At 48.7% G+C, this 16,638-nt stretch overlaps 1 protein-coding gene across 1 annotated transcript in view; it reads left to right on the top strand.

Moving 5' to 3' along the window:
- Positions 1-16,638, top strand: part of UBE2B (ubiquitin conjugating enzyme E2 B) — a 189,604-nt gene that overhangs the window by 86,568 nt on the left and 86,398 nt on the right. The window contains exon 4 of the mRNA XM_063928287.1: positions 14,407-14,496. Coding sequence (XP_063784357.1) covers positions 14,407-14,496 — 90 coding nt within the window. The remainder of the gene's footprint in view (positions 1-14,406; positions 14,497-16,638) is intronic.

Genomic DNA, 16,638 nt, shown 5'->3' with positions numbered 1-16,638 from the left:
TCTCCCTTGCGCTCGCTCTCTCTCTCCCTTGCTCCCTCTCTCTCTCCATTGCTTCCCTCTCTCTCCATCCCTTACAACCACCTCTCCTGTTCGCCCCTCCTCTCTCTCTCTATCTCTCTCTCTGACACTCTGTCTCTCTCTTGCTCCCCCACTCTCTCTCTCTCTCTAAGGGACAAAATAGTGACAGCAGAGCGGTGCAGTCAGTTTTATTGGTGGGGCCCCCCACACATTTGTTATCCACTACTTTTGTTTTGTTAGGAGGAGTTTGTCACAGTGTAGGACCTTTTGGGGTTAAGGTTTTTCAGAAAGTTACAGGTTTTTTTTAATTTAGTAAAATATGCTCCATTTTAAAGATAGGGCATTCAATTTGTTGCGCCTGTGCAGTGGCCGGCAGCAGAGGGTGTAATCGGTGAAGCTTCACTTGGGTGCACTAACATGGCTGACTTTCCCCACATAATTTTTATTTTGTACAGTAGAGGTGAACTACGTATGTCTCAGTTATACAGTGAGGCGGGGGTAGGGGGGGTGTTTTGGGGCTGGTGGGGTACAATGTGATAGTAATTAGCCCTGGCACCGCTTACATTAATGAGTTTTCATCATCCGGTTCGAGAGGTGCCAGAGGCTGCTGTTAGACCACGTGATCAAGGTACAGCCAGTAACTCGTCATGCTGCTGCTGTATATATCTCTCTCGCCCCTCCCTCCGTAGTCTGCTTTTGTGCTGTCAGCAGTCTTGGACAGCTCCCTCTCTCTCCCTCCCGGCATCAGCCACTGCTGCTTCCTCTTCCCCCTCTCTGGATCAGCCACTGTCTGCTTTCTATCCACTGCTCCCAGCACCAGGACACAGGCTGTCTTTCCCCCGCCTCCGTATAGTGTCTGGATAGTGGTCACAGGCTGCTGCTGCCTACCCCCCTTCCTTGCACCAGCCGCCGGCTTTCTCTCCCCCGCTCCCAGCACACTGGCTGTCTTTCCCACGCCTCAGTCACAGGCTGCTGCCGTCTCCCCCTCCTTTCATCAGCTGCCGCTGGATTTCTTTCTTCCGCTCCCAGCTCCAGACACCTCCTCCGACATCAGTCAGAGGCTGCTTCCGACTCCCCTCTCCATCCATCAGCCGGCGCTGCATTTCTCACCTCCGCTCCCAGCACCATGCACACTGGCAATCTTTCCCCCTCTCCGGCCTCGGTCACAGGCTGCTGCTTCCACCTACCCCCTCCCTGCATCAGCCGCAAAGGCCGTTACAAGTATAAACAATTCTGTTTGGTAAATTAAAATAATTTTTGCATTGTGCACAAAACAGTAGTGATATACGAACATTTTCATTAAACATTTAAAAAATGAAATGTTTATTCTTACGGTGAAGTATTACATTTCTGAATTAAAAAAATAAATTGAAAAAAAGCTATGAAATTCCATAGACAAATACCTTATGGTTTCACATGTCCCATTAAGGCTTCCTACACATGATCTGGCATTTCAGAAACCTGTTGTAACTCTTCCACTCAAACTCCAAAAAGTAATGAAATTCCGATAATTAAGGCTGACTCCTTACTGGACATGTTCCTTGCTCAATATAGATATGGTATGCCATCACAGCCTGTGGGTAAGCGCAGATTCACAGAGTGAGATTGCTGTCACTCACACAATGGTGGAGCTGCTAATTCACAGATTTGTGTGCTCATTGGAATACACACATGCATTCTATGCAACTGAAGGTCTGAGCAGAAGACGAATATGCTCGGATGAGGTAAGAGTGGTGTTGATTGGAGGGAGGAGATAGCAGTGTGGATGGGGGGGGGGCAGAAATGTGTGGCTAGGGGTAAGACTAAGCAGCACTAATTGGTGGACAAAGCAACAAAGACGAGTGGAAAACAGTGGTGCAGATGGGGGGAGGTAAGCCAGTGATGCAGTTGGGGTGGAGACAGTACAACAGATGGGGGAAAGAGAATGGTGCACATGGGGAAAGAGAATGGTGCAGACAGTGTCACAGATGGTGGGAAGACAGAGTGGTGTGGGTGGGTGGACAGTGCTGTGTGGATGAGGAGGACAGAGCAGCACAGATGGAGAGGGGTGAGAGCAGTACAGATGGAAAGAAACAGTGGCACGGATGAGGGGGGCCGAGCAGCATGGATGAGGGGATGACAGGTAGGCCTAATACTCTGGGTTAGCCCTAGCCACCATCACCCAACAGTGACCCCCGAAACGTACTTGCTGGATGTTGGCAATGTCATCTACATGAATGGGGTAAGAGTGGTGTGGATAGGGGGTAGATTAAGCAGCACGTATCGGAAAGGGACACAGAGTGGTGCGGATAGGGGGGGGGGGCAATGATGCAGAGGAGTTGAAAACACTGGCACGGATGGGTAGAAAACTGGTGCAGATGGGAGAGAAGACAGTGTGGCATATATGGGAGGAGGCAGAGTGACTTTGAAGAGGGAAACACTGAGCAGCACAGAGAGAAGGAAACGGTGGTACGGACACGGCACAGATGGGGAAAGACAGATGGTGCAGATAAGTGAATACAGACTAGCACAGATGGGAGAACACAGCAGTAGGGATTGGGGAAGACAGAGCAGCACATGTAGATGCATATACTGTAGATGGGGTATTATAGTTTTAGCAATTATCCAAGATGAGGGAGCTAAATGTGTATACTAATTGAGATAGATGTATGGAGTGAGAAGGATGTTTGAACAAGGTGGGATTGTTGTGGTGAATGAATGGGATGATTGTGAGCACTGAGTGGGATGGGTACACCACATAACTGCTCAGACCTTAAGTTGCATAGACTGTATGTGTGTATTCCAATGAGCACAGAAATCTGTGAATTAGCAGCTCCACCATTGTGTGAGTGACAGCAATCTCACTCTGTGAGAGTGCTGAATCTGCACTGTGGGTACAGTCTGTGATGGCATACCTGTATTGCACAAGGAACACATCCATTAAGGCATCAGCCTTAATAATCGGAATTTCTCTATCGTCCTAAGTGGATGCTGGGGTTCCTGAAAGGACCATGGGGAATAGCGGCTCCGCAGGAGACAGGGCACAAAAAAGTAAAGCTTTACTAGGTCAGGTGGTGTGCACTGGCTCCTCCCCCTATGACCCTCCTCCAGACTCTAGTTAGATTTTGTGCCCGAACGAGAAGGGTGCAATCTAGGTGGCTCTCCTAAAGAGCTGCTTAGAGAAAGTTTAGTTTAGGTTTTTTTTTCTTTACAGTGAGTCCTGCTGGCAACAGGATCACTGCAACGTGGGACTTAGGGGGAAAGTAGTAAACTCACCTGCATGCAGAGTGGATTTGCTGCTTGGCTACTGGACACCATTAGCTCCAGAGGGATCGAACACAGGCCCAGCCGTGGAGTCCGGTCCCGGAGCCGCGCCGCCGACCCCCTTGCAGATGCTGAAGCGTGAAGAGGTCCGGAAACCGGCGGCTGAAGACTCCTCAGTCTTCATAAGGTAGCGCACAGCACTGCAGCTGTGCGCCATTTTCCTCTCAGCACACTTCACTGGGCAGTCACTGAGGGTGCAGAGCGCTGGGGGGGGGCGCTCTGAGAGGCAAATATAAACCTTATACAAGGCTAAAAATACCTCACATATAGCCCATAGGGGCTATATGGAGATATTTAACCCCTGCCTGACTGGAAAAATAGCGGGAGAAGAACCCGCCGAAAAAGGGGCGGGGCCTATCTCCTCAGCACACGGCGCCATTTTCTGTCACAGCTCCGCTGGTCAGAACGGCTCCCAGGTCTCTCCCCTGCACTGCACTACAGAAACAGGGTAAAACAGAGAGGGGGGGCACATTAATGGCTATATATATATATATATTAAAGCAGCTATAAGGGAGCACTTAATATAAGGATATCCCTTGTATATATAGCGCTTTGTGGTGTGTGCTGGCAGACTCTCCCTCTGTCTCCCCAAAAGGGCTAGTGGGTCCTGTCTTCATTAGAGCATTCCCTGTGAGTTTGCGGTGTGTGTCGGTACGTGGTGTCGACATGTATGAGGACGATATTGGTGTGGAGGCGGAGCAATTGCCAAATATGCAGATGTCACCCCCCAGGGGGTCGACACCAGAATGGATGCCTTTATTTGTGGAATTACGTGATGGTTTATCTTCCCTTAAACAGTCAGTTGAGGACATGAGGCGGCCGGACAATCAATTAATGCCTGTCCAGGCGCCTCAAACACCGTCAGGGGCTGTAAAACGCCCTTTGCCTCAGTCGGTCGACACAGACCCAGACACGGGCACTGATTCCAGTGACGACGGTAGAAATTCAAACGTATTTTCCAGTAGGGCCACACGTTATATGATTTTGGCAATGAAGGAGACGTTACATTTAGCTGATACTACAGATACCGTAAAACAGGGTATTATGTATGGTGTGAAAAAACTACAAACAGTTTTTCCTGAATCAGAAGAATTAAATGACGTGTGTGATGAAGCGTGGGTTGCTCCTGATAAAAAGTTGATAATTTCAAAAAAGTTATTGGCATTATACCCTTTCCCGCCAGAGGTTAGGGCGCGCTGGGAAACACCCCCTAAGGTGGACAAGGCGCTCACACGCTTATCCAAACAAGTGGCGTTACCCTCTCCTGAGACGGCCGCACTTAAGGATCCATCAGATAGAATGATGGAAGTTATTCAAAAGAATATATACACACATGCAGGTGTTATACTACGACCAGCTATAGCAACTGCCTGGATGTGCAGTGCTGGAGTAGTTTGGTCAGAATCCCTGATTGAAAATATTGATACCCTAGATAGGGACAATGTTTTACTGTCGTTAGAACAAATAAAGGATGCATTTATCTATATGCGTGATGCACAGAGGGATATTTGCACACTGGCATCTCGGGTGAGTGCTATGTCCATTTCAGCCAGAAGAGCCTTATGGACACGACAGTGGACAGGCGATGCGGATTCAAAACGTCACATGGAGGTTTTGCCGTATAAAGGGGAGGAGTTATTTGGAGTTGGTCTATCAGACTTGGTGGCCACGGCTACTGCCGGGAAATCCACTTTTTTACCTCAAGTCACTCCCCAACAGAGAAAGGCACCGACCTTTCAACCGCAGCCTTTTCGCTCCTACAAAAATAAGAGAGCAAAGGGCTTGTCGTACCTGCCACGAGGCAGAGGAAGAGGGAAGAGACACCAACAGGCAGCTCCTTCCCAGGAACAGAAGCCCTCCCCGGCTCCTGCAAAAACCTCAGCATGACGCTGGGGCCTCTCAAGCGGACTCGGGGACAGTGGGGGGCCGTCTCAAAAATTACAGCGCGCAGTGGGCTCACTCGCAGGTAGACCCCTGGATCCTGCAGATAATATCTCAGGGGTACAGGTTGGAATTAGAGACGGATCCTCCTCATCGTTTCCTGAAGTCTGCCTTACCAACCGTCTCTTCCGAAAGGGAGAGGGTGTTGGAAGCCATTCACAAGCTGTACGCTCAGCAGGTGATAGTCAAAGTACCCCTATTACAACAAGGAAAGGGGTATTATTCCACTCTATTTGTGGTACCGAAGCCGGATGGCTCGGTAAGGCCTATTCTAAATCTGAAGTCCTTGAACCTCTACATAAAAAAGTTCAAGTTCAAGATGGAGTCACTCAGAGCAGTGATAGCGAACCTGGAAGAAGGGGACTTTATGGTATACTTGGACATCAAGGATGCGTATCTACACGTTCCGATTTACCCCGCACACCAAGGGTACCTCAGGTTCATTGTTCAAAACTGTCACTATCAGTTTCAGACGCTGCCGTTCGGATTGTCCACGGCGCCTCGGGTCTTTACCAAGGTAATGGCCGAGATGATGATTCTTCTTCGAAGAAAAGGCGTATTAGTTATCCCATACTTGGACGATCTCCTAATAAGGGCAAGGTCCAGAGAACAGCTGGAGACAGCTTTAGCACTATCTCAAGAGGTGCTAAGACAACACGGGTGGATTCTGAATATTCCAAAATCCCATTTAATCCCGACAACTCGTCTGCTGTTCCTAGGAATGATTCTGGACACGGTTCAGAAAAAGGTTTTCCTTCCAGAGGAAAAAGCCAAGGAGTTATCCGATCTGGTCAGGAACCTCCTAAAACCAGGAAAAGTGTCAGTACATCAATGCACAAGAGTCCTGGGAAAAATGGTGGCTTCTTACGAAGCAATTCCATTCGGCAGATTCCATGCAAGAATATTCCAAAGGGATCTGTTGGACAAATGGTCAGGGTCGCATCTGCAGATGCACCTGCGAATAACCCTGTCACCAAAGACAAGGGTGTCACTTCTGTGGTGGTTGCAGAAGGCTCACCTATTAGAAGGCCGCAGATTCGGCATTCAGGATTGGATCCTGGTGACCACGGACGCCAGCCTGAGAGGCTGGGGAGCAGTCACACAAGGAAGAAACTTCCAGGGAGTATGGACGAGTCTGGAAAAGTCTCTTCACATTAACATTCTGGAACTAAGAGCAATCTACAATGCTCTAAGCCAGGCGGAACTTCTCCTGCAAGGAAAGCCGGTGTTGATTCAGTCGGACAACATCACGGCGGTCGCCCATGTAAACAGGCAGGGCGGCACAAGAAGCAGGAGTGCAATGGCAGAAGCTGCCAAGATTCTTCGCTGGGCGGAGAATCACGTGATAGCACTGTCAGCAGTGTTCATCCCGGGCGTGGACAACTGGGAAGCAGACTTCCTCAGCAGACACGATCTTCATCCGGGAGAGTGGGGTCTACATCCAGAAGTCTTCAACATGTTAATAGACCGTTGGGAAAGACCAATTGTAGACATGATGGCGTCTCGCCTCAACAAGAAACTGGACAAATATTGCGCCAGGTCAAGAGATCCACAGGCAATAGCTGTGGACGCACTGGTAACTCCTTGGGTGTACCAGTCAGTGTATGTGTTTCCTCCTCTGCCGCTCATACCAAAGGTATTGAAGATCATACGGCAAAGAAGAGTAAGAACAATACTAGTGGTTCCGGATTGGCCGAGAAGGACTTGGTATCCGGAACTTCAAGAGATGCTCACGGACGAACCGTGGCCTCTACCTCTGAGAAGGGACCTGCTACAGCAGGGTCCCTGTCTTTTTCAAGACTTACCGCGGCTGCGTTTGACGGCATGGCGGTTGAACGCCAGATCCTAAAAGGGAAAGGCATTCCAGAAGAAGTCATTCCTACCTTGATTAAGGCACGGAAGGAAGTCACCGTGAAACATTATCACCGCATTTGGCGAAAATATGTAGCGTGGTGCGAGGATCGGAGGGTTCCGACGGAGGAATTCCAACTGGGTCGTTTCCTACATTTCCTGCAATCAGGATTATCTATGGGTCTCAAATTGGGATCCATTAAGGTTCAAATTTCGGCCCTGTCAATATTCTTCCAAAAAGAATTGGCCTCTGTCCCTGAGGTCCAGACTTTTGTCAAGGGAGTACTGCATATACAGCCTCCTGTGGTGCCTCCGGTGGCACCGTGGGATCTAAATGTAGTTTTAGATTTCCTCAAATCCCATTGGTTTGAACCATTGAAAAAGGTGGATTTGAAATATCTCACATTGAAAGTGACTATGTTACTAGCCCTGGCCTCTGCCAGGAGAGTATCTGAATTGGCGGCTTTATCTTATAAAAGTCCTTATCTAATCTTCCATTCGGATAGGGCAGAACTGCGGACTCGTCCGCATTTTCTCCCTAAAGTGGTATCAGCATTTCATCTGAACCAACCTATTGTGGTGCCTGCGGCCACTAGCGACTTGGAGGACTCCAAGTTGTTGGACGTTGTCAGAGCCTTAAAAATATACATTGCAAGGACGGCTGGAGTCAGAAAATCTGACTCGCTGTTTATATTGTATGCACCCAACAAGTTGGGCGCACCTGCTTCTAAGCAGTCGATTGCTCGTTGGATTTGTAACACAATTCAACTTGCACATTCTGTGGCAGGCCTGCCACAGCCTAAAACTGTAAAAGCCCACTCCACAAGGAAGGTGGGCTCATCTTGGGCGGCTGCCCGAGGGGTCTCGGCATTACAACTCTGCCGAGCAGCTACGTGGTCGGGGGAGAACACGTTTGTAAAATTTTACAAATTTGATACCCTGGCAAAGGAGGACCTGGAGTTCTCTCATTCGGTGCTGCAGAGTCATCCGCACTCTCCCGCCCGTTTGGGAGCTTTGGTATAATCCCCATGGTCCTTTCAGGAACCCCAGCATCCACTTAGGACGATAGAGAAAATAAGAATTTACTTACCGATAATTCTATTTCTCGGAGTCCGTAGTGGATGCTGGGCGCCCATCCCAAGTGCGGATTATCTGCAATACTTGTACATAGTTATTGTTAACTAATTCGGGTTATTGTTAAGGAGCCATCTTTAAGAGGCCCTTTCTGTTATCATACTGTTAACTGGGTTTAGATCACAAGTTGTACGGTGTGATTGGTGTGGCTGGTATGAGTCTTACCCGGGATTCAAAATGCCTCCCTTATTGTGTATGCTCGTCCGGGCACAGTACCTAACTGGAGTCTGGAGGAGGGTCATAGGGGGAGGAGCCAGTGCACACCACCTGACCTAGTAAAGCTTTACTTTTTTGTGCCCTGTCTCCTGCGGAGCCGCTATTCCCCATGGTCCTTTCAGGAACCCCAGCATCCACTACGGACTCCGAGAAATAGAATTATCGGTAAGTAAATTCTTATTTTCTCTATCGTCCTAGTGGATGCTGGGGTTCCTGAAAGGACCATGGGGAATAGCGGCTCCGCAGGAGACAGGGCACAAAAGTAAAGCTTTTCCGATCAGGTGGTGTGCACTGGCTCCTCCCCCTATGACCCTCCTCCAGACTCCAGTTAGATTTTTGTGCCCGGCCGAGAAGGGTGCAATTCTAGGTGGCTCTCCTAAAGAGCTGCTTAGAGAAAGTTTAGCTTAGGTTTTTTATTTTACAGTGAGTCCTGCTGGCAACAGGATCACTGCAACGAGGGACTGAGGGGAGAAGAAGTGAACTCACCTGCGTGCAGGATGGATTGGCTTCTTGGCTACTGGACATCAGCTCCAGAGGGACGATCACAGGTACAGCCTGGATGGTCACCGGAGCCGCGCCGCCGGCCCCCTTGCAGATGCTGAAGTTAGAAGAGGTCCAGAATCGGCGGCTGAAGACTCTGACTGTCTTCTAAAGGTAGCGCACAGCACTGCAGCTGTGCGCCATTTTCCTCTCAGCACACTTCACACGCTGTCACTGAGGGTGCAGGGCGCTGGGGGGGGGCGCCCTGGGAGGCAAATGTAAACCTATATACTGGCTAAAAATACCTCACATATAGCCCCCAGAGGCTATATGGAGATATTTAACCCCTGCCAAACTTCACTAAAGAGCGGGAGACGAGCCCGCCGGAAAAGGGGCGGGGCCTATCTCCTCAGCACACAGCGCCATTTTTTCTCTCACAGAAAGGCTGGAGAGAAGGCTCCCAGGCTCTCCCCTGCACTGCACTACAGAAACAGGGTTTAAACAGAGAGGGGGGCACTAATTGGCGATATAAATATATATATAAAGATGCTATTAGGGAGAAACACTTATATAAGGTTGTCCCTATGTAATTATAGCGTTTTTTGGTGTGTGCTGGCAAACTCTCCCTCTGTCTCTCCAAAGGGCTAGTGGGGTCCTGTCCTCTGTCAGAGCATTCCAGGTGTGTGTGCTGTGTGTCGGTACGTGTGTGTCGACATGTATGAGGACGATGTTGGAGGAGGCGGAGAAATTGCCTGTAATGGTGATGTCACTCTCTAGGGAGTCGACACCGGAATGGATGGCTTATTTAGGGAATTACGTGAAAATGTCAACACGCTGCAAAGTCGGTTGACGACATGAGACGGCCGACAAACAATTAGTACCGGTCCAGGCGTCTCAGAAACACCGTCAGGGGTTTTTAAAAAAAAAAAAAACGCCCATTTACCTCAGTCGGTTGACACAGACACAGACACGGACACTGAATCCAGTGTCGACGGTGAATAAACAAACGTATTCCTCATTAGGGCCACACGTTAAGGGCAATGAAGGAGGTGTTACATATTTCTGATACTACAAGTACCACAAAAAAGGGTATTATGTGGGAGTGAAAAAACTACCTGTAGTTTTTCCTGAATCAGATAAAATAAAATGAAGTGTGTGATGATGCGTGGGTTTACCCCGATAGCAAATATTGGCGTTATACCCTTTCCCGCCAGAAGTTAGGGCGCGTTGGGAAACACCCCTTAGGGTGGATAAGGCGCTCACACGCTTATCAAGTGGCGTTACCGTCTCCAGATACGGCCGCCCTCAAGGAGCCAGCTGATAGGCAGCTGGAAAAATATCCTAAAAAGTATATACACACATACGGTGGTTATACTGCGACCAGCGAGCGCCATCAGCCTGGAGATGCAGTGCTGGGTTGGCTTGGTCGAATTCCCTGACTAAAAATATTTTATTGATATAGAGCATTTAATAGGATGCATTCTATATATATGTATGCGAGATGCACAGAGGGATATTTGCACTCTGGCATCAAGATAAGTGCGTTGTCCATATCTCCCAGAAGATGTCATGGACACGACAGTGGTCAGGTGATACAGATCCCATACGGCACATGGAAGTATTGCCGTATAAAGGGAAGGAGTTATTTGGGGTCGGTCCATCGGACCTGGGGGCCACGGCTACAGCTGGGAAATCCAACCTTTTTACCCCAAGTTACATCTCAGCAGAAAAAGACACTGTCTTTTCAGCCTCAATCCTTCCGTTTCCCATGTGGGCAAGCGGGCAAAAGGCCAGTCATATCTGCCCAGACATAGAGGAAAGGGAAGTAGACTGCAGCAGGCAGCCCCTTCCCAGGAAAAGAAGCCCTCCACCGCGTCTGCCAAGTCCTCAGCGTGACGCTGGGGCCGTGCAAGCGGACCCAGGTGAGGTGGGGGGGTAGTCTCAAGAGTCTCAGCGCGCAGTGGGATCACTCGCAAGTTGACCCCTAGATCGTACAAGTATTATCCCAGGGGTACAGATTGGAGAGTCGAGACATTTTTTCCTCGCAGGTTCCTGAAGCCTGCTTTACCAACGGCTCCCTCCGACAGGGAGGCAGTATTGGGAAAAAATTCACAAGCTGTATTTCCAGCAGGTGATAATCAAAGTACCCCTCCTACAACAAGGAAAAGGGTATTAGTCTTCCACACTATATTGTGGTACTGAAGCCAGACGGCTTGGTGAGACATAGTCTAAATCTGAAATCTTTGAACACTTACATAAAAAGGTTCAAATCAAGATGGAGTCACTCAGAGCAGTGATAGAGAACCGGAAAAAAGGGGACTATATGGTGTCCCTGGACATCAAGGATTACCTCCATGTCCAAATTTGCCCTTCTCAACAAGGGTACCTCTGGTTCGTGATACAGAACTGTCAATATCAGTTTCAGACGCTGCCGTTGAATTATCCACGGCACCCCGGGCCTTTACCAAGGTAATGGCCGAAAAGATGATTCTTAATAGAAGAAAGGCATCTTAATTATCCCTTACTTGGACGATATCCTGAAAGGGGCAAGTTTCCAGAGAACAGTTGGAGGTCGGAAAAGAACTATCTAAAGTAGTTCTACGACAGCACGAGTGGATTCTAAATATTCCAAAAATCGCAGCTGTTTTCCGATGATACGTCTGCTGTTCCTAGGAATGATTCTGGGCATAGTCCAGAAAGAGGTATTTCTCCTGGAGGGGAAAGCCAGGGAGTTATCCGACCTAGTCAGAAACCTCCTAAAACCAGGCCAAGTATCAGTGCATCAATGCACAGGAGTCCTGGGAAAAATGGTGGCTTCTTACGAAGCGATTCCATTCGGCAGATCTCACGCAAAAACTTTTCAGGGGGATTTGCGGGACGAATGGTCCGGATCGCATCTTCAGATGCATCAGCGGATAACCCTGTCTCAAGGACAAGGGTGTCTCTTCTGTGGGGGCTGCAGAGTGCTCATCTTCTAGAGGGCAGCACATTCAGCATTCAGGACTGTGTTCTGGTGACCACGGATGCCAGTCTGAGAGGCTGGGGAACAGTCACACAGGGAAGAAATTTCCAAGGAAGTGTGGTCAAGTCTGGAGATTTCTCTCCACATGAATATACTGGAGCTAAGGGCAATTTACGATGCTCTGAGCCTAGGAAGACCTCTGCTTCAAAGTCAACCGGTGCTGATCCAGTAGGACATCATCATGGCAGTCGCCCACGTAAACAGACGGGGCGGCACAAGAAGCAGGAGGGCAATGACAGCAAGGATTCTTCGCTGGGCGAAAAATCATGTGATAACACTGTCAGCAGTGTTCATTCCGGGAGTGGACAACTAGGAAGATTTCCTCACCATGAATGAATTCCACCCGGAAAAGTGGGAACTTCATCTGGAAGTTTCCACATGTTTGTAAACCGTTGGGAAAGACCAAAGGTGGTTATGATGGCGTCCCACATGAAGCGCCAGGTCTAGAGACCCTCAGGCAATAGCTGGGACGCTCTGGTAACACCGTGGGTGTACCAGTCGGTGTATGTGTTCCCTCCTCTGCCTTTCATACCCAGTGTATGGAGAATGATAGGAAGGAGAGGAGTAAGAACTATACTCGTGGCTCCGGTTTGGCCAAGAAGAACTTGGTACCCGGAACTTCAAGAGATACTAGAAAGGATCTTGATTCAGCAAGAATCATGTCTGTTCCATGACTTACCGCAGCCGCGTTGACGGGTGAACGCCGGATCCTAAGGGAAAAAGGCATTCCGGAAGAGGTCATCCCTACCCTGGTCAGAGCCAGGAAGGAGGTGACCGCACAACATTATCACTGCTTAGGTGAAAATGTGTTCCATGGTGTGAGGCCAGGAAGGCTCCACGGAAGAATTTCAACTAGGTTAATTCCTACATTTCCTGCAAACAGGAGTGTATATGGGTCTCAAATTGGGGTCCATTAAGGTTCAAATTTCGACCGGTCGATTTTCTTCCAGAAAGAAATTGGCTTCAGTTCCTGAAGTCCAGAAGTTGTTAAGGGAGTACTGCATATACAACCCCCTTTTGATGTCTCCAGTGGCACTGGGCGATCTCAACGTAGTTTGGGATTCCTAAAATCACATTGGTTTAAACAACTCAAATCTGTGGATTTGATATATCTCACATGGAAAGCGACCATGCTGTTGGTCCTGGCTTCGGCCAGGCGAGTGTCAGAATTGGCGGCTTTATCTCACAAAGCCATATCTGTTTGTCCATTCGGACAGAGCAAAGCTGTGGACTCGTCCCCAGTTTCTCCCTAAGGTGGTGTCAGCGTTTCACCTGAACCAGCTTATTGTGGTACCTGCGGCTACTAGGGACTTGGAGGACTCCAAGTTGCTGGATGTTGTCAGGGCCCTGAAAATATAGTTCCAGGTCGGCTGGAGTCAGGAAATCTGACTTGCTGTTTATCCTGTATGCACCCAACAAGCTGGGTGCTCCTGCTTCTAAGCAGACTATTGCTCGTTGGATTTGTAGTACAATTCAGCTTGCACATTCTGTGGCAGGCTTGCCACAGCAAAAAATATGTAAATGCCCATTCCACATGGAAGGTGGGCTCATCTTGGGCGGCTGCCCGAGGGGTCTCGGCATTACAACTCTGCCGAGCAGCTACGTGGTCGGGGGAGAACACGTTTGTAAAATTCTACAAATTTGATACCCTGGCAAAAAGAGGACCTGGAGTTCTCTCATTCGGTGCTGCAGAGTCATCCGCACTCTCCCGCCCGTTTGGGAGCTTTGGTATAATCCCCATGGTCCTTTCAGGAACCCCAGCATCCACTAGGACGATAGAGAAAATAAGAATTTACTTACCGATAATTCTATTTCTCGGAGTCCGTAGTGGATGCTGGGCGCCCATCCCAAGTGCGGATTATTCTGCAATACTTGTACATAGTTATTGTTCCAAAAATCGGGTTATTGTTGTAGGAAGCCGTCTTTCAGAGGCTCCTTTTGTTATCATACTGTTAACTGGGTTTAGATCACAAGTTGTACGGTGTGATTGGTGTGGCTGGTATGAGTCTTACCCGGGATTCAAAATTCCTCCCTTATTGTGTACGCTCGTCCGGGCACAGTACCTAACTGGAGTCTGGAGGAGGGTCATAGGGGGAGGAGCCAGTGCACACCACCTGATCGGAAAAGCTTTACTTTTGTGCCCTGTCTCCTGCGGAGCCGCTATTCCCCATGGTCCTTTCAGGAACCCCAGCATCCACTACGGACTCCGAGAAATAGAATTATCGGTAAGTAAATTCTTATTTTCATTGCTTTTTGGCGTTGGAGTGGAAGAGTTACAACAGGTTTCTGAAATGCCAGATCATGTGTAAAAAGCCTTAATGGGACATGTGAAACCATAAGGTTTTTTGTCTATGGAATATAGTACACTTAAAACCTTTTGGTTGCGAACTTTGTTTTCCTGTAAAAATTTAGATTTTTCAGGTGTTATTTTCTCATTTTAGGCACGTTTAAACTCGTCATAGAATTTTCAGAAGAGTATCCAAATAAACCACCCACTGTTAGATTTGCCTCAAAAATGTTTCATCCGAATGGTGAGTACTTGTTAGCGCTACTGTCTGTACATTTTATTATCTATGAAAGTACATGTTACTACATCTGCTTTAACTTGTGGCAGCATACAAGGGATTTGAACATCCACACAGGAAGTTGTATTTCATTGTCTGTTTCCAAAACAAGGTTATAATTTGAATAGATGCAGATTTTACTAGTAGGTGGTGCACTTCTGTATGTTATGTAAGTATTAGAACTAAAAGAGAGTATATTGATATAGGGCACTATAGATTGAGAGATGGTTACGTTTCTGTCACTGGTCCATAATGCAGTTATTGCATTTGGGCGCGCACACTCAAAATTGGGGTGTAGTTGAGAGAACAATAAAACATCAACTTTTATTTCTCTAACGTCCTTGAGGATGCTGGGACTCCGTAAGGACCATGGGAAATAGACGGGCTCCGCAGGAGATAGGGCACTTTAAGAAAGCTTTGGACTCTGGGTGTGCACTGGCTCCTCCCTCTATGCCCCTCCTCCAGACCTCAGTTTTTACACTGTGCCCAGAGCAAGATGGGTGCACTGCAGAGAGCTCTCCTGAGTTATCTGCCTAAAAGCATTTTTGTTTGGATTTTTTTTCTCTACTTTTTCACAGGGAGCACTGCTGGCAACAGGCTCCCTGCATCGAGGGACTGAGGAGAGAGGAGCAGACCTTCTTGTCTAAGATAGGCTCTGCTTCCTCGGCTACTGGACACCATTAGCTCCAGAGGGGGTGAACGCAGGTTCTTACTGGGCGTCCACCCCCGGAGCCGCGCCGCCGTTCTCCTCGCAGAGCTAGAAGAACAGAAGACAGAAGTAGTCAGGCGGCAGAAGCCTTCAGCTTCACGGAGGTAACGCACAGCACTGCAGCTGTGCGTCATTGCTCCCATACACCTCACACACTCCTGTCACTGTAAGGGTGCAGGGCGCAGGGGGGGGCGCCCTGGGCAGCAATATAAACACCTCTTATGGCAAAAGACAATATACATGTACAGGTGGGCACTGTACATGTATATAAAAGAGCCCCCACCATATTTTTGTAAGTTTGAGCAGGACAGAAGCCCGCCGCCGAGGGGGCGGGTCTTCTCCCTCAGCACTCACCAGTGCCATTTTCTCTCCACAGCACCGCTGAGAGGAAGCTCCCCGGACTCTCCCCTGCTTACACACTGTGAAGGGGTGTTTAAAAGAGGGGGCGGGGCACATAATTGGCAGATAACATATTATACAGCGCTACTGGGGAAAAACATTGTGTTGGTCTCCAGGATCATTGCGCTGGGGTGTGTGCTGGCATACTCTCTCTGTCTCTCCAAAGGGCCTTGACAGGGATACTGTCTTCAGGAAAGGGGTTCCCTGTGTGTGTGAAGTGTGTCGGTACGCGTGTGTCGACCTGTTGGACGAGGAAGGCTCGCTTAATGTGGAGGGGGAGTCCTTGAATGTCATGTCGCCGTCGGCAACGCCGACACCGGAATGGGTGGATATGCTGAATGTCTTGAATGCAAATGTTAATCTATTGCATAAAAGGTTAGATAAGGCAGAAGCTAGGGATCAGTCAGGTAGCCAGTCCATGCCTGTCCCTGTGGCGCCAGGCCCTTCGGGGTCTCAGAAGCGCACCATATCCCAGATCGATGACACAGATACCGACACAGATACTGACTCTAGTGTCGACTATGAAGATGCAAAATTACAGCCGAAGGTGGCAAAAGGTATTCGGTACATGATTATTGCCATTAAAGAGGTTTTGCATATTACTGAAGAACCCCCGGTCCCTGACACGAGGGTACACATGTATAAAGGGAAAAAGCCTGAAGTCACCTTTCCATCCTCATTTGAACTAAGTGAAGTGTGCGAAAAGGCTTGAGAATCTCCGGATAGGAGACCACAAGTTCCCAAAAGGATTCTTATGGCGTATCCTTTTCCACAAACTGATAGGATACGCTGGGAATCTTCGCCTAAAGTAGACAAGGCGCTGACACGCTTGTCCAAAAAGGTGGCACTGCCTTCTCAGGATATGGCTTTCCTCAAGGAAACTGCTGACCGCAGGCAGGAAATTACCTTGAAGCACATTTACACTCATTCAGGTACTATTGCTAGACCGGCTATGGCGTCGGCCTGGGTTTGTAGTGCGGTTGTGGCATGGGCAGATTCCT

The sequence above is a fragment of the Pseudophryne corroboree genome, chromosome 6, assembly GCF_028390025.1.
Source record: "Pseudophryne corroboree isolate aPseCor3 chromosome 6, aPseCor3.hap2, whole genome shotgun sequence".
NCBI classification, from domain to species: Eukaryota; Metazoa; Chordata; class Amphibia; order Anura; family Myobatrachidae; genus Pseudophryne; species Pseudophryne corroboree.
Note: the sequence above shows the minus strand (reverse complement) of the source record. Positions and strands in the feature narration are given on the sequence as shown.